The 27,698-nt window shown below is 58.6% G+C and overlaps 1 protein-coding gene and 1 long non-coding RNA gene across 5 annotated transcripts in view; one reads left to right on the plus strand and one right to left on the minus strand.

The window, feature by feature from the left end:
• Nucleotides 1-9,240: 9,240 nt before the first annotated feature.
• AXIN2 (axin 2) overlaps nucleotides 9,241-27,698 on the minus strand; it is a 28,240-nt gene continuing 9,782 nt past the window's right edge. For all 4 annotated transcript variants that reach the window (XM_070480122.1, XM_070480119.1, XM_070480120.1 and 1 more), the window contains exons 3-11: nucleotides 26,362-26,502; nucleotides 19,094-19,196; nucleotides 16,427-16,567; nucleotides 15,825-16,342; nucleotides 15,521-15,709; nucleotides 15,007-15,243; nucleotides 14,491-14,586; nucleotides 13,159-13,326; nucleotides 9,241-10,530 (exon numbers count right to left, since the gene is read on the minus strand). In XM_070480122.1, coding sequence (XP_070336223.1) covers nucleotides 10,404-10,530; nucleotides 13,159-13,326; nucleotides 14,491-14,586; nucleotides 15,007-15,243; nucleotides 15,521-15,709; nucleotides 15,825-16,342; nucleotides 16,427-16,567; nucleotides 19,094-19,196; nucleotides 26,362-26,502 — 1,720 coding nt within the window. In that variant the 3' untranslated portion in view covers nucleotides 9,241-10,403. The remainder of the gene's footprint in view (nucleotides 10,531-13,158; nucleotides 13,327-14,490; nucleotides 14,587-15,006; nucleotides 15,244-15,520; nucleotides 15,710-15,824; nucleotides 16,343-16,426; nucleotides 16,568-19,093; nucleotides 19,197-26,361; nucleotides 26,503-27,698) is intronic.
• Nucleotides 19,332-21,444, plus strand: LOC139039217 (uncharacterized). The gene is made up of 2 exons (XR_011492537.1): nucleotides 19,332-20,193; nucleotides 20,454-21,444. It is a non-coding gene; the product is annotated as an uncharacterized lncRNA (long non-coding RNA).

The following is a 27,698-nucleotide window of genomic DNA, read 5'->3' on the forward strand; positions in this document are numbered from 1 at the left end:
TGTGTTTGGCATGACCAAAAATTAAAAAAAAATAGACTGAACACTACCTTGAAATACTTTTCTGTCATTCTCATCCAACAGGTAACTAAAAGTGCATGGCTCTAACTGTAATTATCCTGAGCAGATCTCTCCTTACTATCTGGGACCTGAGACTCGGCAGCACAGAGATCCCCCCGATCCTACACAACTGAGCCTCTTTCTCCTAACTCGAATATCAGGAGGTGGAACCAGGAGGGAAGCAGGAACAAAGACGTTTCTGATCAATTGATAGTATTATAATATTCCATTATCACACACACACATGGACATGGACACGTACACATGCCCAGTTCCACAAATGCCATTCTTATGGTGCCTGACATTAAGAAAATATATGCATGTGTGCCTGTTCCGTCATGTCTGACTCTTTGTGACCCCATGGACTGTAGCCCACCAGGCTCCTCTGTCTATGGGATTCTCCAGGCAAAAATACTGGAGTGGGTTGCCATTTCCTGCTCCAGGGGATCTTCCCGACCCAGGGATCAAACCCACATTTCCTCATGGGCAGGCAGATTCTTTACCATTGTGCCATCTGGGAAGTTCCAGAAAAATACATAATAAGTGTGAATAACTGTTGTCCCAAGCCTGCATTCTTTATGCTGTTATCTCTACATGCATGGACATTTCCACAAAGCCGAGAGTCTCTTTAACCTTGTATCGAAGGTGCAGCCTTTGGAATGCAGGCAGGGTGAGGAGAAGGCAGTTCTATGAGGAACATCTCAGAAACCAGCATTTGGGAGCCTTGGGGGGAAAGTAGAGAAGAGTGGCCTTATTGCACTGCCAGGCAAAGGGGCCACAGCAGGCCGGTACCCTTCACGTGTGTCTCCTGGTTCTGGAGCCCTTTTCCATGGTGTCCTGGGCCAGCTCACAGCGGCCTGGGAGAGCTGACCTCAGGTTTCAGCCTGAAGTTGGCTTCAATGGGAGCGCTGCCACCATGGAAGTTGGCAAAGGGCACAAATCAAAGCTTCTTCCCCAGACAGCTCGTTGCTCAACGCCTGCCAGCACACCACTGCCTCTGACTCAGAAAGAGATGCAGTTCCTACTGAAAGGGGGCAGCATGGGCTGCGAACACGGACACTGTGGTTTGGGACTGATGCTTTTCATCTCAGGTCACAGAGACCATTGCAACCACCCTGAAGATCCATCTTCCTGTAAGTCAGGGGTGGGTGTCAGCTCTACGGCTGATGTGCCGTAGAGCGTTTTAGCTTTCAAATTCTTCTTACTGATGGCTGCCCCGGGTTTCGGGGCCGCGCACAAGGGCGCGGGGGCTCCTTTCTAGCTGCAGTGCATCTGGGCTTCTCACTGTGGCGGCTTCTCGTTGCAGCTTGCAGGCTCCAGAGTTCAGGCTTCGGTGGTTCCAGCGCGCAGTTTAACTGCCTGGCAGCACTTGGGTCTTCGTGGACCAAGGATCAACTCATGTCCCCTGCACTGACAGGCAGGTCCTCAACCTGTGGACCACCAGGGAAGGCCTCTGTGGCGGCGGCGGTGGTGGTTGAGCCACTAAGTCGTGTCCGACTCTTGCGACCCCGCAGACTGCAGCCCGCCAGGCTCCTCTGTCCTTGGGATTTTCCAGCCAAGAATACTGGAGTGGGTTGCCATTTCCTTCTCCAGGGGATCTTCCAGAGCCAGGATCGAACCTGAGTCTCCTGCATTGCAGGCGGACTCTTTACTGACTGAGCTAGTCCTCTGTTGTGGTTTAAAGTTGTGCTTGGTAGCGTAGAGGGCTTCCTATTTAGCAAAACCTCACGTTTATTTCAGAAACCTGTTCTTTGTGTTGGAATAAAGCTGGATGCAGCACAGAGTTGGGTGAGATTGTAGCTGTGACCTCAGAGCAAGGGAGAGAAGACCCCATTTGGAGAGGGTCCCACCACAGCCTCAGTTGAATGTGTTTTCAGATGGTTCACCATCTTGCCAAGAGTCCAGAAGATGGGATTGCTCAAGGGAAGGCAAGGTGAGCACCAGGTGGAGCTGATGGGGTCCTGCGGGGCTCCTGGTGCCAGGAAGGTGGCAACTGCCCCTGCGAGCAGCCCCTGGCAAGGCCGCGTCTGCCAGGCCGTCTGTTGGCCTGGCCCTCGAGGGGACGTCCTTTCCTCCTGGGGGTGGGGGAGGGGAGGGAAGGGGGCGGGGCAGGGGGGGACAGTGAGAAGACCAGGTGGGATCCCAAGCCCATTCAGTCCACATCAGCAGATGGGGTGTTGGGAGTGGGATCCTTTAGTCCTGAGGCTTGAAGCCCCTCCTAGAAGGTATTTAATCACCTTGAAAATGTGATGTCTATTTTTTTCTCATCAAGGAGCAGTGTGGGCTTGGAAATCAGACCTGGAAAGCTGAAGGCCTTCTCTGCTCCCGAGGGCAGATGCTGCCTGCCCCATCACGCTGAGACACAGGCAGGAGCAGGGGGCATGGAGACCCCCCAGCCGGAGGCTGCCTCCCTGACTCCTGAGGACCCTCTGCTCCTAGGGTCCCATGGGACCTGGGTGGGCGGGGCAGTCTTCAGCTCCGCCCCCTCCCCCGGTAGAACAGGAGCCAGGGCAAGGTGCCCTCCTGGGCGTAACTAAGGGATGAGACTTCCCCCTCCCCCCGCATTTCTCTGGGAAGCTGCTAAATGGCTGGAAAACTTTCTAATAAACAAGAGTTCAAATGCCGAGGCTCCATCGCAAGAGTCATGCCTTAAACTCGAAACTTTACACGAAAACCCTCTGCGGGCCTTTGAACTCGCCTCCGCCTCCGTCGGCATCCCGCCTCCTGCATCATCCCCCTCCTCCATCATCCCCCCTCCTCCTCAGTTATTCCCCCCTCCTCCTCCGTCATCCCCCTCCTCCAGCATTGACCCCCCCCCTCCGGCATCACCCCCAGCTCCATCATCCCTACTCTCCCCATCACTACCTCCCTCTCTATCATCCCCCCTCCTCCGTCATCCCCCCTCCTCTTCCATCATCCCCCTCCTCCTCCTCCATCCCCCCTCCGTCATCCCCCTCCTTCTTTGTCATCCCCCTCCTCCATCCCCCCTCCATCAACCCCCTCCTCCTCTGTCAGCCCCTCCTCCTCCAGAATCCCCCTCCTCCATCCCCCCTCCTCCTCTGTCAGCCCCTCCTCCTCCAGCATCCCCCTCCTCCTCCTCCATCCCCCCTCCGTCATCCCCCTCCTTCTTTGTCATCCCCCTCCTCCATCCCCCCTCCTCCTCCATCACCCCTCCATCAACCCCCTCCTCCTCTGTCAGCCCCTCCTCCTCCAGCACCCCCCTCCTCCATCCCTCTCCTCCTCCCTCTCCCCTCCCCCGTCATCCCCGCTCCACCTGCACCCGTGTTGACTGGCTCCCCGAGGCCGCTGGCGCTGGCCACCTTTGAGCCCTGGGCTCGCAGAGCGGCGGGCCTCCAGAGCCTGTCGCCGCTCGCTTGCCTACGTCAAGACCGCGCTTGCAAGTCCCTTCTGGCTGTGGGCCTCGCACACTTTTGGTTACTGAGCAATCAAATAATTAAATGGTCTCTCAGGGGGAAATCGTTCTTTTCCTCGGTAATGAAACCCTCCAGGGTGTACTGGAGCGCCGCGTTGCCAAGGCACCGGGGTCAGTAGAGACACACTTGTCTCTGCCCTGGTCCCCGGGGAAGGACCCCCACGGCCCCCGCACGTCAGCACCCCTGGGTTGGGGCTTGGCCCACTTTGGGGGCGCGGATGGAGGGGGTGCTGTGGGAGAGCCCCGAGAGGTGGCAATGGGCCCGTGAGCAACGGTAGATGAAGGGGCGCCTGGGCCCTGCGTGAGGACTGGCGGAGGGGAGGAGGGGCTGGGTGGGAGGAGGGGGAAGAGGGGGCGGGTGGGGGAGGAGGAAGCTGTGGCCCCCGGTTCTGCGTTTCTCCATCACCTGAGCGCCTCCGTCCCCCGTCCTCCCAGCCTATACCAGGGTTAGCTTCGCTCCGGACTGATCCCCACCTTTGATGGGGGTCAGCCCCGACCTGGAAGACCCTAAGGCCCCCTTCACCACCCACCCCGCCCCTAGACCCTGGGCGCTCCCTTCCGCCCACCTGCAGGCCTTGGCCGAACTGGTCCCTGTCCTGGGACTCCCTCCCGCTCTCTTGCTGGTGGATTCCTGGGGCCCAGGACGTCTCATCCCCGCAGTGATCCTCCTCCGGGTCTCCAGAGGACGCCTCAATCAGGCAGCCCGGCGCATCCATCGTGTCAGAACCCAGACCTCCAGGACAGGGACCCAGGCTTCAGAAACAGCCACCCACCTCCCCCTGCCCCCCCCCCAGCCAGGAAGGCAGAGTCCTCCTCAGGCGCTGATGCTGGCCTGCAGCAAAGAGCCAGCGTGACCTCAGGGCCCAAGAACCCTGTTAGGAAAAGACCCTCACACTGCCAGGCCTCTGGTTGCAAGCATCTAAGGTGGAGTTCTCTGGAACCTTAACTAGAGATTCTCTTTATCTCAACGTCCTGTTTCTCAAAGTGACTGGTTCTCCTCCCCAACCCCCCTCTCATCTGGTGTGGGCTCCTGGTCTTGAGAACATATCCGCCCACTCCCCAGGGGATGGGAGCTGTGTTATTAGTCAGAATCCTTTGGGTTCAGTAAAACAAAACCCAAGTCAAGTCTACTTAAGAGATGACAGGATTTGCTGGCTCCCAGGGAAGTCTGGGGCAGCTGGATATGAGGATCCAGTGACGTCAGAGGTTGGCCAGTCTCCCCCTCCGCCGCCAGCCCCTCCTCCTGATGCTCTGAATTCTTCTGGCTTCAGCCCCAGTGGGCTCCCCTCGGTGTGGTCTCCCGAAGCTCTCGAGGGTTCTGTCCTTCCACTTTAGAGGCCCCAGCAGACAGGGAGTGCCGTGCTCTCTGAATTCCTGGCCTGAGTCCCAAGGCTGACTCTCGCTGGACCCACGCTAGTCTCACGCCCATCCCTGAACCAGTCTCGATGCCAGAGAGGGGAATGTATCAGTTGGTCAGATCCTGTGCCGTCTGTGTGACTGAGTGCTCCCCAAAGGAAAACCAAGGTGCTGCTTCCAGGAGGCCCAGCAAGGATCAGAGCCAGCTACAGTGACCATGGGGATGACCGAGAGAACTAGCCCACTGGTGTTGTGCACGGAGACTTCGGAAGAGGTGGCTTGGAGGGCTGTGTGCGCTGGGGACCAGAGGGTGGAAATCAGCCAGGGTCCGACACAAGACACCACCAGGGGTTGTGCAGAGTGGGAGACTCGGGGCCAGGGACCCCAGCAAGCGGCTGTCGAATGAGGCAGGTGTGGTCCCGAAGCAGGACCTCCCGACAGGTAAGGGGTGCGGCAGGCAGGCAGGACCACAAGCCCTTCCTTCAGGGCTGGAAGTGAATCCTGCAGGTCCCGGGGGGCGGGGGGTCAGCAGGTTCTGCTGGGCTTGGCCTGCTGTCGGCCTCAAACGGAAGGGACTGCTCTGCGGCCTCTCATTGGAAGAGGAGCTCCAGGTACTGGAGTCCAGGCAGGTCTGCGCGGCAACCAGGCAGTCTGAAGAAACGGTCACAGAGCCTCTTTGGTGGTTCAGATGGTAAAGACTCGGGCTGCAATTCAAGAGAAATGGGTTCGATCCCTGGGTCGGGAAGATCCCCTGGAGAAGGGCATGGCAACCCTCTCCAGTGTTCCTGCCTGGAGAATGCCATGGACAGAGGAGCCTAGTGGGCTCCAGTCCACGGAGTTGCAAAGACTCAGACATGACTGAGCAGCTAACACACACACACTGCTTGAAACAATAAAAGTCTTCACACATGTAGGAATTTATCCTCAAAAACAGATGCTCGGAATGCTGAGCAACAGAGCGTGCCATATACAGGAAAGAAATACAACAAAATATTATCAGTTGGTATCTTCGGGCCGTGAGATTACAGATGAATGGGGTGGGGGGGGGGTTTATTTCTATGTATTTTTCAAATTTTCTACCCTGACTATTTCTCTGGTTAGCAAAAAAAAAAAAAAAGGAAAACTCTAAGCAGCTCAGACCAAAAAGCTGACCTTTGACCCTCAGCATCCGCGTGTCTGCTTCGCTTCAGCCCCTTTCTCGCATCTCGCTGTCCCTGCCCTGGGGACCCGGCTGCCCCTCCATCTGGATAATTGGCCTCTGGCCCAGTGGGAAGCAGGTGGCCCCAGCAGCCCTGACCCCTAATGCAGGGGGAGGGGGCGCTGCTCCTCGGGGGGCGGCGGGCGGGCTCAGATGGACGGCAGCTGCGCCCCACCTCCAGCTTGGCCCCTCCCCCTTCTCTCACCCCCTGGGGGTTTCGGGCAGGAGGAATAAACAACGAAGGCCTGTGGCCATCGCGGGCGTGCCAAGCAGTGGGTGTCATCTGGCGGCCCTTCAGCCCAGACCTTTTATGTTGACAAACCGTGTCGATCAGAGGACTAATTGCTTCTTGCTGTCTTCGGCCTGGCCAAGTGCTCCACAATGATTCACAAACCAACCACATAACTGGCGATCGCAAAAGACTTTACCCTCCTGGAAACAGACAGCCGAGAGCGCGCCCACTGCCTGGTCAGGGCTGGGAGCCGAGGCTCATTTTACCAATGCGGTCCCTGCCAGGACAGAAACCTTCCCGTAGAGGCAGGAGACTCCCCTGCCCCCAGCCCTGGCTGCCCCCCAGCCACCAGGTAGCCCATCGCTTCCCTTGGAAAACACTAGAATCCCCCAGGCCTGTGCCAAACTCAGAATTCCCTGGAGGGAGAGACTTGAACTGCTCACACAGTCTCGGTGCAGCCTCCAGACCTGAAGAGGACCGTGGACGTCATCTTCTCAACCTGGAAATCTTTAGAGACGGAAAATCCATAATTTCTCCCAAGCATTTTATATCCTGATAGCCAAGCAGAGAGTGACAAAGGCGAAGGCCTCGAGCAGATGAGCCCTTTAGGAGAAGTCAGGAGTCGACGTAGCTAGAGCCGGGGCCTTATGCCCTCGGAACCAGGTCCTCGACGAGGTGGACAGTTGTGTCTGTGGCAGGTCTCTGCTAAAGCCCCCAACACACACACACACACACACACACACACACACACAGGATCTTTTTACAAAAAGACCAACCCACCTCAGCAAAAAGCCCAATCTTACCTAATTATTCAAATAGACTGGAATATTTTCTCTGGGGTAACTTCCAATTTCCTTCCGTTTAGCAATATGATTATAACCCCAACATATCCTGGGGATGGAAAAGAAGAAAACAGGGTCCTTTATGCAAAGCCCCAGTCTCCCCCGTGAACCACCCCCTCCCCCGGGTGAGGGGTTACAGAGAATTTCCAGGTACTGTGGAAGGCAGCAACCCCAAACTTTGTGGCTCCTGGGAGCAGTTGCATGGAAGACAGTTTTTCCATGGACAGGGGAAAGTTTCAGGATGACTCAAGTGCATTACGTGTACTGTGCGCTTTATCTTTAATCTAATGCTGTTGCTGATCTGACAGGAGGTACTGGTCTGCAGCCTGGAGGTTTGGGACCCCTGGTCTAAGCTCAAATGTAATAAAGACAAATCTTAGATGTGCTCGGGCCAAAGCCAGGCTCCGGATGGAACGTCTCTGCCTCCCCAGTCATCACGGTGCCCCCCGCCTCTCCTGGTTCTGTGCCAGGGCAGGGGAAGGGGGACGCCAGTGCCCAGAGGCTGCAGCAGGATGGGGGGGGGGGGGGTGGAGTTCCTAATACTAATCCAGGGAGTGAGGAAGGAGCTGCACGAGCTCCCGCCAGCTCAGGGTGGACTCGGGCCCATGGTCTGTGCACTTCTCTGATGAACTGGGGAGCGATCAATCAGAAAAGGGGGCCAGAGCTTCTGGAAACACCCAGGAAATGAAGACGAGGTAGGTGACGTGCTGGGCAGCTGACGCTTAGAAAGGGGAGGTGGCGAAGCACCAGAGGGGTGCCCCTCCAGCACCCCGGGCCTCCCTGGGGTGAGGTGTCTGGGGTAGGCGGCTGTGAAGCACCAGCTCCCAGTGGAGACCTGGCGGGGCTGGAGGAGGGAGGTCTTGCATCCTACCTTTTCTTTTGGAATTTTCGAATAAAGTCATAGACCCACTCGTCCAAGGAAGGCACAGTTGATTCTGCAAAGTCAGGGTTCGAGGAGCCTAGAGGCCGGCTCCCTCCGCGGGTGAGGAGCCGGCTCTCACAGTGAGAAGAGTGAGTACAAGCGGTCGGTCGCATCTGGTTTCTGCCTCACGGACACTGCTGGGAGCTTCCCGCCGAGGCAGTGGCTCTGGGACGGGGGTTCAGGTTCTTCCGAACCCCAAGCCGGTGTCGGAACTCATGATTCTTACATGATGAATCAAGAGGTCCCCCGCCACATCCACCAGCTTGAATCTCTTCATTCCTCATATTGGAAGTGAAAGTTGCTCAATCATGTCTGACTCTTTGCGACCCCACGACCTGTACAGTCCATGGAATTCTCCAGGCCAGAATACTGGAGTGGGGAGCCTTTCCCTTCTCCAGGGGATCTTCCCGACGCAGGGACTGAACCCAGGTGTCTTGCACTGCAGGCGGATTTTTTAGCATCTGAGCAACCAGGGAAGCCCAGCAACAGTAGGTCCTTGCTGGTTATCTATTTTATATATAGTATGTGTGTATGCTAACCCCAGACTCCTAATTTACTCCCCCACACACATATCTCCCCCTTGTTTCAGAAAGGGTTCATCCTAGGACGCCGCCACATGGACTTGCTCTCTGGGATCTGAAACATGGCCCAACCCTCAGTGCTCTATGCACGGGGTGGGGATGTTTGTTGGATGAAGAGCAGCCCAACAAGAGAACCATCCCATGAGCAGTGGGCGCTCCTCACCCAACCATCTGGTCTACCCAGCTGGAGGAGGGTGGCTGATGGGCACTGAGACAGAGGTGGTTCACTGACCCCATGGGCAGTCACGATCTGCTCACCATCGCGAGGTTGTTCATCCCCGACACATCACCTGAGACGCAAGTGCTCCTGGAAGGACCCTACCCCAGTCCCTCGTCACCTGTGCCTGCCCGGCCAGGTGGGAGGAAGAGGCTGATGAATCAGGTGGGAGACAGGGAGAACTTCAGAGATGCTGTCCACACCTGCACCTCCATAAGACCCTCAGCCAGTCAGCAACCGGTGACTTTGAAGAAATCATTTTCCAAAACTGCAGTCGGGTAAGAAGACCTCCAGCTCAGAGAGACATGGATTCGAGCCAGGGCAAAATCAGGCAAAGGTGCTGATGTACAAAGGGTGCCACTCTCCCAATTCCACCCCACGAACTCAAAGACGAGGTCAATATTTTGAAAAATATAAAATTTTAATAAAGACTACATCTCTTAATTACAATAATTATTGTACCAAGTAATTTTCCTTAAATGAACTCTTTATAATGCATAATTTACAGTATAAGTAGAACAAAATGCCATGGCAAAAGTCGTCGAGTACAAGACTTGTAATAAAAAGGCATAAAATATACTTGTACATAAACCCCTTTCAAAAACAAGGGAAAGCTTGAGCCCTCAATACAGGGCGGCACACGGCGCGCGGGCACCGTGCAGGTACAGGTACTGTACTGATTCAAGGTCGAGCTGAGAGACAGTGGGTGAATACTCTCTCCATACAATATATACAGACGTGGGTTCAGGGGACGAAGGAGGGCAGAACGCACAGATATAAGTTAAGTGAAAACCCCAACGCCAACACAGGAAGGTGACTGGAGGGAGAGTGATGGGGCCAGTCTTCCCAAAGGTGTTCACTTCTTTGCAGGGCGGGGGTGAGGTGAGGAGCTTCCAAAACGGCTGGGGTCCAGAGAGTAATCTGTAAAAAACGCCAAGGACCACTATTTCCATAAAAGCACAAGTCGAGCCACACGGCTGCAGCAAGTGTCGGCTGTGGGGTGGGGATGGGGAGCCCCAGAAGTCACAGGATGAACCTGGGCCCCAGGGAGGCTCCTTCCCCCCAACGATCACCCCATTGACAGGCCCGCCACACCAGGCCTCCAGATCTATATGACAAAACAGGGCAGCGCGGGGCGGTGGGCGGAAAATGCACCAATTTCCGCGTGTGCGGGCGGCAGGGCGCCACCCCGAACAGTCTTATCTTCACGCGGAGCTTAATTCCGGGTGACAGAGAACTACAAAACTCCCTCTCGCGCGTCCACACGCTGGGCGCGGGGAGCCTGTTCAATAAATACCAGCAGGGACTCCTGGCCAGGTGAGCTGGGGCTGGATTTACGGCCCGGGCGGTCACACAGGACACGCGGCAGCCTCTCGGGCACAGTCAGCTCCGCCGGCGCCGAGTGGTCACGTTTCTATAAGCAGTTCCGGCTTTCCTCAACGCAGCGCCGGGGAAGGGTGAAGACCGGCCCCGCCCTCCTCCCGCCTTCAGCGTCTTCACCGGTTTGCACTTCGTTCGTGGGGCAGGGTTGTGCTCGCTCCGGCGGAGGAAGGCTGGGCCGGGACTCAGTCGATCCTCTCCACCTTGCCCAGGATGCGGCCCTCGTACATGGGCAAGACCACCTCGTCGTCCCAGACCTCCTCGAACACGGCTCCGCACGCGAACTCGTCGCTCGCCTTTTTGAAGTAATACCTTAACGGGAAAACCCAACATATGCTTGGTGAAGTTGCACTTTCTACCTGGCTTGAGAAGTCTTTGTCAACACGGAGGGACCAAGGGGTCTCGAGAACGCTGCTGCATGGGGCTGGCAGGGAAATCGCCGCTGGGATCTGCCGTGAGAGCCGCCCGGGGTTGGGGGGTTGGGTGAAGGGCAAAGCCAGGCAGGCGGCCAGGAGGCAGTGGCCATGCCCCCCTCCCTCGCCCCCCATCGCATTGAGGCTGCAGCCTTCAGTCCAGGGCTGTCGCCTGATGGAGAGCTGCTTTTCTCACCAGCTTTTTTTTTCCCCTGGGGGGGGGGGGGAGTGGGGGCAAAGCATGCTTGGCGTTCATCTGCAGGGGCAGCCTGGGGAGAGGGCCCCTCAAAGAGCCCCCAGACTCAGCCATCTGACCCTGTGAAGCCTGCAGGAGGCCGGTACCTGAGCTCCTCCCCACCCACCAGTGCCGGACCCAACTCGGGCACAGTCGGGGGCTCAGGTGCAGCCGGGGGACAGGACTGGCTGCTTCCGCTGTGGCCACGGCGGGAGGTGGGCAGCTCCCTGCTTCACGGGGCCACCAAGACCCCGGCGACTCTCCTCTCTGCCCCGGGCCCTTCGCTCCCCTGCCGCACGGTCAGACGCCAAAGGCACCTGTTCTGTGTGGATGGAAAGCTCCTTGGGTCCCACCCCAGCCTTCCTTCTTGAAGCCGCTTGATGGCACGGGCGCAGATGGCCAGCCTACCCCAGCAGGGTCACGTCTGAGACGACTGCTGTCCCGCCCACTGGCGCCCCTGCCCGGACGCCACACCAAGTCCTCTGCCTCCCCTGTGCCCGGCCAGCAAGACCCCTCAGATGGACTGAACTAGGCCCTGAAGGCTGTCATCCCAGGCACCAAAGGCCACTGCTGGGGGTGGGGGAGTCAAAGTCCCCCGGGGGAGGGGAACAGCTTCTAAAAAACCTGTCATTGTGTCTCGGGGTTACAGCAGTTCTCTCTTTTTATCTTTTCTCCTTAAAAAGCTTTTCCACATCCCCCTGGGTTACAGCTAAATGTCCTTGCTCTTTAGTGCAGGCAGGCCAAGTACTCACACAGCTGATAAGGCTAGACACGGTGGGACGCTGCAGGGACTCAAGGCGCTGGACTCCCCAGGCTCCGGGCCTGGCTCCGGGGGGTCAGCGCTGCAGACACCCATCCTGGGTTGCCCGCCCAAGACAGGGCACCGTGGATGGGGGGGTGAGCGGAAACAACAGTTTTGTTTCCTTGGAGAGGCTCCAATGCCCCCGGCACCCCAGGCCCACAGCCCTCGGGGTCAGCACGGAGCAGAGCGGGGTGGCTTCTGGGCTTCTCTAAGCAGACTCGTGGTGACTGGGTCCATAACTGCAACCTCCTCCTGCGTGTGGCCCCGGCCTCCCCCTACCCCGAGACTTCAAAGGCACAGCTCTTGGCTTCTCACCACTGCAACCTGCTTCACACCCTGCTTCCCGGGCATCTGGCCTCTGAGGGCAGCTCCCCGCCCAGCCCTCGCTGGGAATGGGGGGGGGGGGGCGGGGGGCAAGGTGAGTGCAGCAGCACACGGGCTGAGAAGACCCCCACCGCTGCCGAGAGGACCAGGGGTCGGCTCCGGCCCAGAAGGGCGGCAGGGAGGGCCGCTCACCACAGCCTGATCCAATCAGCAAGGAATGTGCGTGCAGAGTCCGTGCCTTAAGAGGAGAGCTGGGGCTTCAAAGCCTGGCTCACTGAGCATGCCTGGGACAGACAGGATCCAGGCCAGATGTGGCCGGAGTGCCCAAGTGGGGGCTGCCATGCTCCGGGCCCCCCAGGTCACCAGCCGTGCCACAGCTGAGACCCTGATGGGTCCCTGGAGGGGCACCTGTGCCGCTACCCTTGCCTGGGTCTGAGCAATGTAAGCCAGGCTTGTTCCCCCTTCCCCTGCTCATCGCCAGAACCGTCTCTGCCCAGGTGGGACCAGGAAGACCCCAAGCTGGCCCAAGGCCTGTGGTCCGTCACCTGCATGGTCCTGGCCCCAAGCCCTGCTCCGTTCCCTGCAAACCAAGTCATTCTGGGCTGTGGGGGGCCTGCTCTGAAGGGCAGGGGTCTCGGGCCCTGGAGGTGGGCTCACCGGGTGCAGAGATGGTGTGCACCCAGCAGGTCGCTTGCTAAGGGATGCTAAAGTTCTCACACTCCCTTCCTAGCTCAGGGGGGCCCTGGGGTGGCAGCTTCTGCGCCCGAGCTGGGCTCCTCTCTGACCCGTGTCCCCCAGTGCTCCCCACTCCTTGTCCTGGCCCTGCACATGGCACCCGGGACACAGCGGGACTCAACCCATGTACTCCTCTGGGATGGAGGCAGCCGACAAGGCCAGCTAGGACTCCAGATGACCCCGACAAGGCGAGAGGAAAGTGACCAAGGACGCCCGAGGCTGGCACGCCAGGGTGTGGTCTGCACTGTGCAGATGGGGAGAGGGGGCCTGGAGGAATGGCGGGGTGGGGTAGGAGGAGGAATGGAGACAAGAGCGAAGCCCCTGGCAGCCCACCCACCTGGCCCCTCCAGGTCTGGGGGCTGAGAGGTGACCCTGGCTCTTGGTTCTGAGCAAACCGACTCCGGAGAAGAGGAAAGCCACGGGATGCTCACCGGTAGTTCCCCTTTTTGCTGAGCTGCTCCTTAAAGTGGCCCAAGGTCAGGCTCTGGGCCTTCAGCATCCGCCGGTAGGGGATCTCCTCCCCGCAGAAGAAATAAGTGACCACCAGCTCGCTGGCCTGGAGCGCGTGCACCCCTGCCAGCTTCTTGGGCTCCTTGTGGCTGAAAATGAGACCGAAAAGCCGCAAGTCCAGCATCTGAAAGTGGTCAGAGTGCACACACACGCCCAGGGGGTCTGTAAACTGTCTTCAGAGGTGAGGCTGCAGCTGCGTGTGCCAAGGGCACTGGGCAGGGGTCCTGCGTCAGGGGAGTCACCTCTGGTGGGCACACGGTCCTCCCCCGGTCATCTGTGCAGATATGTGTGCGCTGCCCAACGGGAGCACAGAGCCATGTCCATTGGGGGCATCCACAGGGAACTTGCCCCAAAAGATAAGAATCCTCCCAGAGTGACCAGGACACCACACTCGCCCCAACCAGAGTCTGTGGTTTCTGCCTCTACCGAGGGATGGCGTGAACTCGGAATGCCAGGGTCAAAGCAGGGGGCTGTGTGGGGATTAGCCCTCAGTTACTGCAACTTGAGTTTTTGCAGAATGGCTAAAAAAAAAAGAAGCCATAGGCCCAGACAGCTGGTCAACTTAAGGTCAACCAATTAAAAAGTTGTAGAGGTTTTTTTTTTTTCTCACTTTGAACGCTATTCATGATGGAGAAACTAAGAAAGGACAGTTGAATGATTTAGACCATTTCAGATCTCTGTAGCTGACCACTTTTTCCACACACCATCCTGGAATGAAACGAAGCCTGGCTCCCCTGTCCAGTCACAGGAGTGTAACTCGACAACAGGGACTGGGGCACCGGCCAGGAGATGCTTTTCCCACCACCTCCCAGCCCCTGGCCCCCCAAGGCAGCAAGGATGGGCCCTCTGCCTGTCTCTGCACAGGGAAGAAGCGCCTTCCTGCTCAGTTCTGCACAGACGTGTTCAACCCGCTAGCCTTCCAGATGAACAGGAACAACTTTTTCATCTGCATTTGGGGCTCTCTAGCCAGAAGCTAAAGGCTTCGCTCTAAGCTTGCAACCTTGAGCCAACCACCACTTCAGGAAGGAACACTTATGTGTTAACAAGTCACCATGCATTCCTCTGTATGGACAGGGGTTTTCCAGACCCTGATCTATGGCACCATCTCAGTTTACTGTTCCTTGTCTTGGATGTTAAAATCAAGGTGATTTTATAGACTAAAAACTTTTCAAAAACTGCAACCCCTGGCGTGAATACCCTGAAAACACAAAGCCTCTGGGTGGACCTCAGCGCCTCTAGGCCACGACACTCACTCCTCCGAAGCGGGGCTCGGGCTGGAGAAGGGCGCCGCGCCCGGCACCCCGGGACCGGGGTGGCTCTTGTCCCTCTGCTGACCGGTCACACAGCACCTGAGGACAGAAAGGATGAGTGGCAAGCCCCAGCCCAGGGCCAGCGGAAGAGAGAGCCAGTCTTCCCCACCTCTGACTTCCCCCGGGGGAGCCTCACCCCAGCTTTGTGTGGACAGGAGCTCCCCGGTGCCTGGCCCAGCCACACTGAGCCCTGGGCCCCCGGGACGGCATGCTGCCCACCCAGGCCGAGGGCTGCAGGCGCTGGGTCTCTGGCGGGTCACGGCTCCTCGAAGCTCATCTCACAGCCCTGACTGACTAGGACATTCCTCAGGGAACGGGATTTGCAAGGAATTTGGGAGATTCCTTCTCCTTGCAGGCACAACTCCCCAGATCCCAGTGAGCCCGTCGGAGCGGCTGGACCTCAAGGCAGGGGCCCTCCACCCGGCCCCGCCGCTGACCACCGCGGCCTGGCCCACTCACCGCTGCTTCGGGGGCCTGGACGCTTCGGCCAGCCGGCGGCACGCCTCCTCCAGCTGAGCCAGCGTGTCAGGCGGGGCCGGTGGAGGCGCCGCAGAGTCCTGGGCGCACGCCGGGTGGGCGCGGGGGCCGGCACGGGGGTGCCCGCTGCCGCCCCCCCACAGGTGGTGGCGGCCGGCCCGCTCGGCTGGGGACGCGCGGGCCGACTCTGTGGGGTAGGCCCGCTTGGTGCTCTGGGCGCTGGAGGAGGAAGGCAGAGAGGAAGCCGAAGGAAAGAAATGGGGTTAGAAAAACTGGAAAATATGACTCCAACAGAGAGCTCTCCATCCTGCCTCCGGAGAGAAAAAAAAAAAAAATAGCTGGGCTGTAACACCACCCTGCGTTGCCAGGACGCGGCACTTCTGTGGTCTCAGTGCAGCAGTCCCCGCGGGGAGGGCAGCGCCCACCGCCCCCCCAGCTCCAGCCGCGCAGACGCAGTCTGTCCCCGCGCCCTGGGCCAGGCCGGGCCACTGCTTACCTGTGGGGCTTGGGCTTGCCGGGCCGCTCGCTCTCCAGCACCCACTGCCACACAACCTGCGCCCTGTCTCCTTCCTCCCCAGGCGGCTGCAGGGACCCCACTCCACCGGGGGCCCCGGCTTCCCGGGCGGGCGCAGCAGGGCCCGGCTCGGAGCCTCTCGCACTTCGTCTGGTGGTGGCACCGCCCCGGCTGCCGGTGGGGACAGAGGAGCGCGTCCATCTCAGCCCCTCCTGACCCCCTCCGCCGCCCCACCCCTCCCTGCCGCCAAGTCCCCGCCGTCCTCCCCTCCTACAGGGACACTCACCCGAGCTGGGCGGCCCCCGCCGGCTCGGGGACCCCAGGGTGGCTCCTGCACTTGGTGCAGTAGGAGTAGTCGGCGCCCCCGGGGACTGGGCAGGGGCAGCGCGCCCGCGGGGCAGCCTCGGCCTCCGCCTCGTCCCTGGTCCGGGGGCCGGCGTGGTGGTGGATGTAGTGGTGGTGGACATGCTTCGTGGTCTGCCTGCTCACAAAGCCCCTGGCCCCGAGGAGGGAGCAGCTGGCCGGGATGGCGGCGGGGGGCAAGGGGCCCCCGGGGGGGGGCAGCGCACGGTGTGGCTGCAGGTGGTGGCGGTGGTGGTGGTCGGGGGAGCGCGCGCGGGGGCTGTAGCGGCCCATGCCCGGGGACTGGCAGCCGGGGGTCTTGAGGACCCTGGACAGGTGGTCGTCCAGGATGGTCTGCGGGTCCTCCTCATAGCTGCTAGATGGCAGGAGGCAGAGGGGGTGCGGCGCAGGCCCCGCCTCCCGTGAGCCCGGCACCAGCTCCGAGCCCTCCTTCTCCTCCTCCTGGAAGGGAAGGCAGCGGGGAGAGGGGGGGTCAGAAGGAGCCCCCTCCCCCCCAATCCGGGTGGGGGGCAGGGTGGCGCCTACCTCTCGGATCTGCTGCAGCCGCTCCTCCAGGCTGTGCCGCGTCTCCAGCTCCAGCTTCAGCTTCTCCAGCCGGGCGATGAGCTCGGCCGCAAAGGCGGCAGGCTCCACGGGGGTCATCTCCTTGGGCAGCCGGTGGGTTCTCTGCGGGGCGTGGGGAGGAGACAGGGTAGACGCGGTCAGGGGGCTGCCCGGGCCGGGGAACGGGTGCCAGGACGCGGCCACGTCCACAGCTGCGTGGAGACTGGGCGGTACGGGGCCCGGGCGGCGTGGCCGCTTTATGCGCCGGCGCCGTGGCCTCATGGAGAGCCATGGTCCCCGGCCGTGCGCCGTGGGCACGAGCAGTTGGTCGCACTCCGAGAGGCCGCGCGCGCTCCCTCTGTAGTACAACCAGCCCATCAGTCGCTACTCTGAAGTTGAGAATCTTCAAAGACTGTTGTCAAACATCAAAAAAAAAGGCGGCTCTCTGCGATGGGGAGGGGAGAGCGCAACTCAAGGAATAAAAAGTATGAGCCTAAACAGAAAGGGAGTTGGGAATTTGAAAAAATAAGATTGGAAGGGAGGCAGGGGGGAGCAAAAGGGAAAAAAAAAAAGGAGTCACAGGGCCCAGATCAGAAGCAGTGGTAATTTCTTCCCTGGCCGCACACTGTGCACCTTTGAGGTGGTGTTGTCTAACACTGTCTCGACCCCCCTCATTCTGGCCCACCCCTCCTCCCATCTCTTTGTACAGAAAATGAAGAAAGCTGCTGCAGGCTAGTAGCAGAACACTGCTGAGTTTGGCTGCCTGAAGCTGATCTATCAAGGGAAAAGGGAACATCTCCAAGTCAAGTACGGAATATAAAAAGGCACCAGAACAGTGCCAAGAGCAGCTGACAGAGAACCCCCGCTGCCGGCCCTCTGTCCCCTCCTGTCGTCCTGAGCCACCCCCCCCCCCCCCACCCCTGGTCCTTCTGCCTCCTCCCCTCACTTCCCTCCTGCTTTGGCCCTTTTCTTTGGGGGGGGGGGGGGGGGGCAACAGAAAGCCAACCTGCAGAGGCCAGCATCTCCCCTCCTCAGCAATGAACTGAGCCTCACCACGGCAACCGCTGAGCCGCAAGACCCCGGGAGGGGAGGGCCCATCTAGAGACAGCTGCCGTTCTCACCCAGGCTGGCTCCAAGCAGCCCCCCAGCATAGTGCTGCCTCCTGGAGAAGGCCGGTTTGCACTCCCCAGGACAAAAATCATGTAATTTATAAGCCTGGGTAACAGAACTTTTCTTAAACACACAGAACTCCCCCCAGCCCCTTGGCTCCTCCAAATTAAAATATATACATCTCATCCATACTGTTGTACTGGGGTGAGGAGACGGTGATGGAGAAGGGGGGCGCTGGAGTTCCCCAGAAAAGCTATCTTCACAAATTTGAGTGCCCTGGACTGTTCCAGGAGCTTCGGAGAGAAGTTGCAACAGTCTGCACACTAATGCAACATGGGACCAGCAATTCGACGGGCTGACTTTCTACCTGCGACATAACCGGTGGGCCAGCTGGGTTCTCTGCAGCTGGCAGGAAGGACTCGGAAATAGAGATGCTGCTCTGAGCTGGGCACTCTCTTCCCTTCCCCAAGGAGCAGTTAGACGGGGCAGAGCGGCCCCCTGCGTGCAGGACCTGGAAGTCATCAGGGAGGTCCCCGAAAAGCCCTCCGCACCCCACTGGCCTCTCGTCTCAAGCACAGAAGAAGCAGTCATGGATCCTCAAACACTGACTGCAGATTCAACAGGCAGGCACAAAACCATGTTCTGGGGCTGGAAACAGGAGGAACAGACCTCCAGGGCTTTGGAGCAGAAATGGCCGAAAACAAAGAGGAACGCTGACTGAAGTAACAGAGCCAGGCGGCAACACGAGGAGAGGGTCCCGGGATGTAACCGGCCCTGGCAGGAGGCAGACCCGCCAGCCTCCTGGTTCAGTCCCAAGAGCGCAGGGGGCACCTACGATGCGCCCGGCGCCGGTCTGGTCTCTGGAGAAGGAGCCAACAGAAAGCCGCCCAACGCAAAGCGTGCGCCACCTTCCACCCTTCAGGGCCTGGTTTCTGGGAAAGAACCTCTTGGTTTCTTTCTCTTAGGGAACTCTTTTTTTGTTGAGAAAATGGAGAAGGTCGCATAGATCATGGTCAGGTCCCCGGCACTGGCTTAAACCGCGGTGAACCCCGTCGCACCTCTCAGGTGGGCCTTCCCTTCCTCCTGTTCCCAGAGCTGACCAACTGTGGAGACCGCACTCCCGGCCCGGTGCCCACGGGATCCCGGCCGAGGCCCCGCCCCCAGAAGAACCACTCCCCCACCGCGCAGGCGCACTCCCGCCCCATGGGCCCCCGCAGAACCCCCCCGAGGCCCCGCCCCCAGCAGAGCCACTCCCCCCAGCAGAGCCACTCCCCCCACCGCGCAGGCGCACTCCCGCCCCATGGGCCCCCGCAGAACCCCCCCGAGGCCCCGCCCCCAGCAGAACCACTCCCCCCACCGCGCAGGCGCACTCCCGCCCCTATGGGCCCCCCAGCAGATCCCCCCCGAGGCCCCGCCCCCCGCAGAACCCCCCCAGGCCCCGCCCCCCGCAGACCCCCCCCAGGCCCCGCCCCCCGCAGACCCCCCCCGAGGCCCCGCCCCCAGCAGGCTCCCCCTCCCCCACCGCGCAGGCGCACTCACCGGGAAGTGAGGTAGGGACACTTGACCGTTGGCTTTCACACTCCGGTGCATCTCTCTCTGCAGCTGCTTCTTACTCCCCACGCGGTAGGGAGGGACGCCATCTCTAAGGGAGACGAAGGACAGGGCCCACCGGCTCACGAGGACGCCTCGGCGCACGCGCCCTTTGGCGCTCCCACCGAGGACGGACAGGGCCCACCCGCCCCCACCCCCGCGCGCCATGACGGACTCTGAGGGGACATCAGCCAAGACGCAGGCGCCCTGCCTCTCAGGCCTCTCTGGAAGTGGCTCCAGCTCGGGGCAGGAGGGCCAACTTGGAAAGAGCTCCCGTCCGCGCTCTGGTCCTAGGAGTGGGCCCACGCGGAGGGAGGGTCCCCCAGCAGGAAACTGAGACGCTTTGCTTCCTCCAGTGATCTGCTACCACCGCAGTGCATTACCCTGAATCGGGGGGCCAGAGCCTTAAAGTACACCAGGCGATGCTGAAAGGATGGGGACCAGACCCACAGAAGACTAAGCCGGGCTGGTGGACGGGTGCAGAATTCTCCAACAGTCAACCCCCCGGTTGTTTCTGAAGGTCTTCCTCCCATCAGTCACCAGCAGGCGTCCCTGGCCTCCTCCCTTCCCTCAGCTCCAAACCCTACTGCCGCTAACCATCAGACTCTCAGATCCATGACCAAGGTGGGCATAAAAGAGAAAGCCCCTACTCCGGGGTTTCGTGATTCATCAAAATTAAGTGAGCACCTACTATGTGCCAGAGCTTATTCTAGGCTCCAGGCAAGACAGCAGTGAAGGGAGGGGATAAAAAATGCAGATGACTCCCAGATAGAGCTTGTGTTCTAATGGAGTGGAACACACAGCAAGTTTAACATAAAAAGCAAAATCTATAGTAAGTTAAGTGGTAAAGAATCTGCTTGCAATGCAGGAGATGCAAGTTCGATCCCTGGGAGGGGATCTTCCTGCAGGAAGATTCCTTGGAGGAGGAAATGGCAACCCACTCCAGCACTTCTTGCCTGGGAAATCCCTTGGACAGAAGAGCCTGGCAGGCCGTTAATGAAGCTGCAAGAGAGTCAGACACGACTTGGCAACTAAACAACAACATCGTGGTAAGTTAGATGGTGGTAAGTACTATGATGAAACGCACTGTGGAAATGGGGAGCAAGGACAGCTGGTGGTGTGGAGCTGCAGTTTTAAATGGGGGGTTGTCAATGAAGTCGTCGCCACAAAGGTGATTTCTGAGCAAAGATTGGGAGGCAGTAGAGACCCTTACATTATCCTTATATTTTCATTTATTTTTTAAAATTGAAGTACAGTTGATTTACAGTGTTGTGTTTGTTTATTTTTAATTTCTGGCCTCACCCTGCAGCATGGGGGAATCCCAGTTCCCTGACCAGGGACTGAACCCGCACCCGTGGCATTGGAAAGCAGAGTCTTAACCACTGGACCTCCAGGGGAAGCCCCCATCTTTATATCCTTTGGAAAGCAAATGGAAGAGGTTTAAAAACACCACCACCACATCCTCCTCCACTCTGCCCAGTCTTCATTGAAAACAGGACCTGGAGTTGCGAAGATGTTTTTAAAAGACTTTTGTTCTTGAAAGCTGTTGGATGGTCAAGGTGTGATTATATATCCCCATTGCTCTTCCTTCCGGAAGCCACTTATTTACAAAAGCCTCAGGGTTCAGATGTTTGCATACTGAATCATCCTTCGAGGCAGCAAATGTTGAAATGAGCTGCTTGGCTATTTCCCTTTCTCTGGCATTTTCTTTCTTTTGTTTTTTTCTGGCATTTTCTTTGTCATTGGGCCCCTGGCTTGTTAATGGTGGTGGAACATCAGTTGTGTCTAAGAAAGCCAACTGGTTAACCTTGGGCTCCTTGCATATATACTGTGGTATAACTCTTTGTGGCTCCGAGGACTGTAACCCACCAGCTCCTCTGTCCATGGGATTTTCCAGGCAAGAATACTGGAGTGGTTGCCATTTCCTCCTCCAGGGGATCTTCCTGACCCAGGGATCCAACCCGTATCTCTTGTGTCTCCTGCATTGCAGGCAGGTTCTTTACCACTAGCGCCCCTGGAAGCCTGGGTGGTTACCCTGTCCCCACCTAAAATCCCCTGTGGGGTGGAGGTGACAGTGAGGACCCACAGCTTGGGTCTCATGCTGGTCTCACCAATTCCTGCTGCCCCAGGACTGCAAGACAAGGTTCACGTCCTGCCAGCAACTCTTGGACACGCCAGGATCTCCCTGTGAGGCACACAGGGGCCCCACCCGCTCCTCCAAGGCTCTGACCTTGAGCGCCCTCTGGCAGCCTCTGCCCCTCACCCCTTGCCTCCTGAGATAAAAGCAGTGGTAAGGCTTGTACCCGTTTTTCTTTTTCCGTATAAAGCAGGAGACAGAAAGGTGAACTGGGGAGGCAGTTAGAAAGGGAGGTGGGGGAGCACGTCACGGGCCTTCTGTCACTTGAAGGCAGAAGAACAAATGAATTCTGGAAACACTTCTGTGACCAACACCCAGTGCAGCCCCGTGCACCCAGGGCAGGTGGAGGATCTGGCTGCCGGCGAGAAAACCTGTGACCAGCGCAGAAAAGGGAGCTTCTAACCCAGCTCAGAGGCTTACCAGGCGCCTTCAAGGAAATGTGGCTTTAATCCACCCCCCTCCTCCCCACAGCCAAGAATCTTCTTCCAAAACAGCCCCTCATTCCAGAAGGGGGCCTCTCTTCTTTTCATCCAGGCTCTATAAAAGTCTGTGATCAGTTCCCTGGCTTCTCAGGATTGTGAGCTGATGTGCGCCCAAGTTTTGGTCCCTGAGCAGTCTCCTTTAATTATAAACATTTTAGCTAACGAGCCTGCTGCCGGGTCCAGCTGTTTCTGGGGAGCATGGTTTTGAAGTGTGGACTCCACTTAGCTGCCATTTAAGCTGAGCCAATTAGCTTAGCCTTTTGACTGGGCCATGCCTGGCCTAACCTGAATGTCTCTTTCCGGCAGCTTTGAAATAGCGGGCTCACGTGCACACGTGTCCACTTGCATTTCTGTTTGGCCACCACTCTGAGGGCGGCCTCTGATCACAGCCAACATCAAAAGGCTGGTTTGTAAGATAAGGCACTATGTGAAGTTCACTCAGATGCCTTCCCCAGGGACCAGAATAAACCCATAAATAAGATAAGAGGAAATAAAAATAAATAAAATGACCTGGGCCACCCTCTGTGAGAAACGCATCTTGGGCTGATTTTGTGACGCCCTGAGCAGACAGACTTCAGAAGCAGCTCTGTGCAGAGAGAGAAGTCAGGGTATCATCGCCTCCACGCTGGCCTCCCGACTTTCACTTCCTAACAGAGGCCACACCTGGGCGGCAGGAACCTGCTGCTCCTGGTGTATCCAGCCCCACAATCCTTCTGCCCAAGGACTGGGCTTGAGGACTTGGCTGGGAGTCTAGCTTTCAAAAAAGAAAAAAAAGTCATTTCTTTTGAGAATGTAGGTTTTGGAACAACAGGCTCGTAAAACGGCCTTCTCAGAGGCCTGTGTGAAGACTCAAATCCCCAGCCATTTTTAATGGGACTTTCTGCTTAGTGGGGAACCAGCAGTGGGCAGCAGGCCCTGGCCTTCTGGCCCCCAAGGCTCCCTGGACACGCTCAGGGCAAGGTCACGCAGCCCAGCTTCTCCCCAGCCTCAGGCAGAGGTCCCCGGACTTCATCGGTTCTGTGGCAAATGAGACCAAGGCTTCCCCAGGCTTGTGTCTAATGAACCTTCTGGAGTCTATTGAAGGCGGCCCGTGACCCCCGTCCCCCCCACCCAAGCTGCGCCCCTCCCCAGCCCCCAGCAGGGTGGCCAGCCCCTCGCTGGTCATTGTGTTCTGGAGAAGCAGCCGGGGCCCTTTTCAGGCTTTATGGGGGTCCTGTTCACTCGTGCGAGGAGATTTCAAAGCGGCCTGCTGCCTCATCCCTGAGCTTCCCCGAGTCGACAATGGACTGAAAGCGACTCAGTTCAGCTTTCCATCCCCCGCGCTCCGCACCGTGCTGGGCCTTCAACTGGCAGAGCTGAAGAGGGTCTAATCCCAGCCGGGGACCCGCCCGGCGCCGGGCCAGCGGCCAGAAAGTGCCTCGCCCAGTCGGGCTTGCCGTGCCTGCCAAGCCGATGGGCCCGGGACCCCTAGGATCTCCAAGCCCGGTCCCATCCCATCAGAGCGGCTCTCGTCCTGAGACCCCTTTGTCTACCCCTGCGTAGGCAGCAGGAGGCGGCCCCACGCTGATGGGAATTGTGGGCCCAGGGACATCAGCACGTCCACCTGGGGACGGATGGCTGCATCCAGTGAGCTGCCCTCGAGACTGGGTGGCCAGAGCCATGCACCCCGCCACGCCCGCGGCACTGACCTCAGGGCTCCAGGGGACCCACCACGGCCTTGGTGTCCTGCTTTACTCATCCCCGCCTGTTCAGGGGGCCGTGCTGAGCAGGGAGCGGCCCCCGCCCTGAGGTCCTGCCACCTGGGACCCTGCCACCTGGTGCCATCCCGTGAGCACCCAGAGCGGCTGCGGCACAAGTGTTCCGCCTCGGCCTCTCTACCCACCCGGGCCTTCTTGGCCCACATGCTGACCCAGGAGAGCTGACTTCTTTCTGCACTCTGAGCACCTTAAGTCCATGGCGCTTTAGCTCAAGGTGGGGAGGGCAAGGGCTCTGAAGTCACCTCTGAGGATGCTTTCTTTCTGGGCAGGGTCTAAAGAAGAGGGGGAAGGCAGAGGGGGTGGGGCAGGAGTTAGAACTCCCCCCCGACCCAGGCCCCAAGTCATTAGGGCTTCTGTGGCGGCTCTGCCAGCACAGAAGACCTGGGATTGATCCCTGGGTCGGGAAGATCCTCTGGAGCATGGAATAGGGCCCCACTCCAGTATTCCTGCCTGGAGAATTCCACGGACAGAGAAGCCTGGTGGGCTACAGTCCACAGGGTCACAAAGTGCCGGACATGACTGAGCAACTGACACTTCACTAAGTCATTAAAAAAGAAAACTGTGTGGTCACTAATAAATAAAGAGACTCAGGTAGCTCAAAGTCTCCTTGTCAGCTGGTCCTATTACTGCGGTTGTTCACGTGGGGAGCGGCAGCAGGCTGAGGGCAGGGGCCTGTGGGCTGGACCCCAGTTCTGTCTCAGACGGGAGCAGTTACAAGGGAGCACCAGGCCTTCCTGCCCCGTCTGACAGTCGTGAGCGGCGGCCAGTTTTTCTGATTGGGTCTTGTGAGGCTCAGCCAGGTATGGGGACTACACCCAAGTTATCTCATCCCAAACCCGAAATAACACCTCGGTGACGCAGAGCAGGAGGCAAGCCAAAAATAATCTCTAAGAAAACTAAACAGAAGTCTCACAGCCTTAAGTCAACTATGTTTAACTAAGGAGATTCACTCAATACCCTCATTCAGACCCAACTTCCACTCCTATTTTACACATAACACTGACTCTCACGCAATCCACACTCTAGTTAAGAACCAGAGGAAAAATGGTGCTAGAAACAAGCATACACAAGCAAAGAATGACACCAGGCAGCGTGACAGAGAGAAGAAAGAAAAAGTATTTTAAGGGGTGGGGGAGGTACCAGTACCTCCAGGGGCAGAAAGTGTGAAAGTGGAAATGTCAGTCTCTCAGTCATGTCTGACTCTCTGTGACCCCACGGACTATAGCCCGCCAGGCTCCTCTGTCCGTGGGAGTTCCCAGGCAAGAGTACTGGAGTGGGTTGTCATTCCCTTCTCCAGGAGATCTTCCTGACCCCAGGGATTGAACCCGGGTCTCCTGCATTGGAGCCACCAGGGGAGCCTCCGGGGGGGCAGAAAGCCTATCCAGTCTCGGATTCTGAGATCGTATTACAACGTGGTGTGAAAACAGGCCTTCAGATTAAGTATCTGGACCAAGAAACAGAATATGTCTACTCAATAAGGAGAGAGAAAAAACATTGTTTTAAGAAATATGTCCCTTCTAGGACAGTATTTTCCCAGTACAGTAACTGGAAGACTCACCTCCATAAGAGCCCTCATCTCTTCATGTTGGATGAATGACAGTTTCCCTCTCTCCATTTCACTCAAACCAAAGAGCTATTCTTGTATTAAATCTCACCTTAAACATAAATCTCTCCTTTTACTAACAGGGGAATCTGAGGTGATACAATAAAAGCCACCAGGAAACTCAACAGTCAAGTCTCAAACCAACCCATCCACTTTCCTTTCAATCGGCTCCATGCCGCAGGCCAAGCAACAGATCTCTGGCCAATGGAAACCAGATCATTTCAAGCAAACTAGAGGAAGAGCTGGTCCAGTTTGGGGAAGGCAGAAGGGACAGACTGGAAATAAGTGTTCCAGAAGCGACAGTAGCTCCACGGGCTTGCCTGTAGAAAGCGGTCCCCTTAGCAGAAGATTCTACTCCAGGGCGTTTGAGGAAGACTCTCCGAAGACTATTTCTAGAGAGGTGGTTCCCAGCTGGGCTCCGCCTCTGAGCCTCTTGAATCAGAGTCTCCAAAGTTGGCAGGAGATGGGGTGTCTAGTCCACCCCGCTGCCCCACCCCCACCCACCTGAGACTCAGGGAGCACCCTTGTTCTCCATCCACAGAGGTCACCACCGCACGACCTCAGACGACCTGCAGCTCAAAGCATGACCCTGCCCATGGCCCGCTGACCTCATCCAACCACCCTGATGGCTGGGACTGCCTTCAGGAGCCCCAGCTGACCATCTGCAGAAGAGCCAGGATCCGAGATGACTCTGGAGAGAACGCCCAGCGACAGAGCAGACACCACACCGGCGCTTGCTGAACTGAGCCATCCAAGGGGGTGTTGCACGCAGCAACCTGGCGAGAGCTTGGGCTTCCGGACTCCACTGTCACTGAGCCCAGACACAGCCTCCCCGCACCCCGCCGCCTCCCACCTGTTCGTTCTGCAGACGAAACACCTGGATTCAAGACCCACCAAGCTCTTCTGCCCACAGGGAAAGTGGGCGAATTGACAAGCAAAAGGGGGTGTCTGCACTCAGGGAACCTACAGGCATTGCCCTAACCTTCTACCTTAGTTCAGTTTCCTTCTGTGAAGGTACCTTCCGACCCCCACTCCAGGCTCTAAGCCTCCAGCTACCCAGGCTCCCACGGGCCCTCCTGCACCAAAGCTGAGCCACGCCAGCAGCTCACTGCCGTCCCAGCCGACGGACGTCCACACGGACACGGGGGCTTCGCAACGCCGGCCGAGGACTCCGCCCCGCTGCTCCGGCGGCCCACACTGCCAGCCGGGCACGTGGTGGGAGACCAGAAGGCACTTACACGCTACTGTCCGTCATGGACATGGAGTCGTCGGTCAGTGCGTCACTGGAGATCTCGCTGTCGTTGGCGCTGGTGGCCGGCGCGAAGACATAGCCGGAGCCCACATGGTACGGGTTCACGGGGTCACTCCTCCTGAAGCACCTGCGAGCAAAGGGCCACAGCTGCGCATCCCGACTTTTGCCCCAAACTGTGTCCTCTGCCTGTTTAAGGCCAGCCTGCTGCCCAGGGCCCGGTGACCCTCTGGGCAGAGCGCAGGGGGCCTCTCTGCCCCCACGGTGGCTCAGGGGGGCTCAGTCCTCAAGGGACACTTCCAGAGGACTCTGCTCCTGGAGGGGAGGCGAGGGGATGACAGAGGAGTGAGTCAGTGCAGACGGAGTGTGCCCGCCCACCAACTGAGGTAGCCCTTTACACACGTGACCTCATCTGATCCTCGAGGCCACCTGGGTGAAGAGGTCCTGTGCCCATTTCACAAACATGCCCGGGCGGCCCTGGATCACAGAACCACAGCCAGTGGGTGTGGGACCCATCCGGACGACTCCCCCTCAGCCTGTCTCTCTGCTTTTTCACACAGGAGTAGCCTCGGTGTCGAAAGATGCTCCAGCGTGAGGCAGGATGACTGGCCCGTAGTGGGTGTCTGGGCTCTCTGGTGGAGGAACCGCTGGGTGGCTGGGGATGCCCCCGGAGGCCCTGGAAGGGACATGGGGTGGGGGCCAGGGAAGCGAAGAGCAGCGGAAGGTCCTCCACCCTGGGCGGTGGCAGGGCAGGGGAGAGGCCTGAGGCACGTGGAATCCAGGGGGCCCAGGGCAGACTGAGGCGCGGGGGTGGGCAGGGAGCTGTGGCACAGTTGGGCAGAAGAGCCCCAGGAGGGCGGGCACTGCGGCTGGAGTTGGGGGGGGGTCCTGCCTTCAGGACCTGCCCTCTGGCTGACAAGTGACACGTTAGTGCAGAATGAACCTTAGAAATGATCCGACCCAACCCCTCAGTTTAGAAATGCTAATAAAAACCAAGAGCCACCAGTGATGAGAACAGTCAACTCACTGGAAAAGACCCTGATGCTGGGAAAGATTGAGGGCAGGAGGAGAAGGGGACAAGAGAGGATGAGATGGTTGGATGGCATCACTGCCTCAATGGACACAAGTCTGAGCAAAGACCAGGAGAGGGGAGGACAGGGAGCCTGGCGTGCCGCGGTCCATGCGATCGCAGAGCTGGACACGACTGAGCGCCTGAACCCGGCCGCCACCACCAGCATCGGGGCTCACTGTGGGCGGGACCCCGTCGCAGGGTGGGGCCCCTGCCGCAGCCCCACCAGCGTAGTAGGTGCTCAAGGACTCTGTGCT

Source organism: Odocoileus virginianus, chromosome 17 (genome assembly GCF_023699985.2).
Source record: "Odocoileus virginianus isolate 20LAN1187 ecotype Illinois chromosome 17, Ovbor_1.2, whole genome shotgun sequence".
Taxonomy (NCBI): Eukaryota; Metazoa; Chordata; class Mammalia; order Artiodactyla; family Cervidae; genus Odocoileus; species Odocoileus virginianus.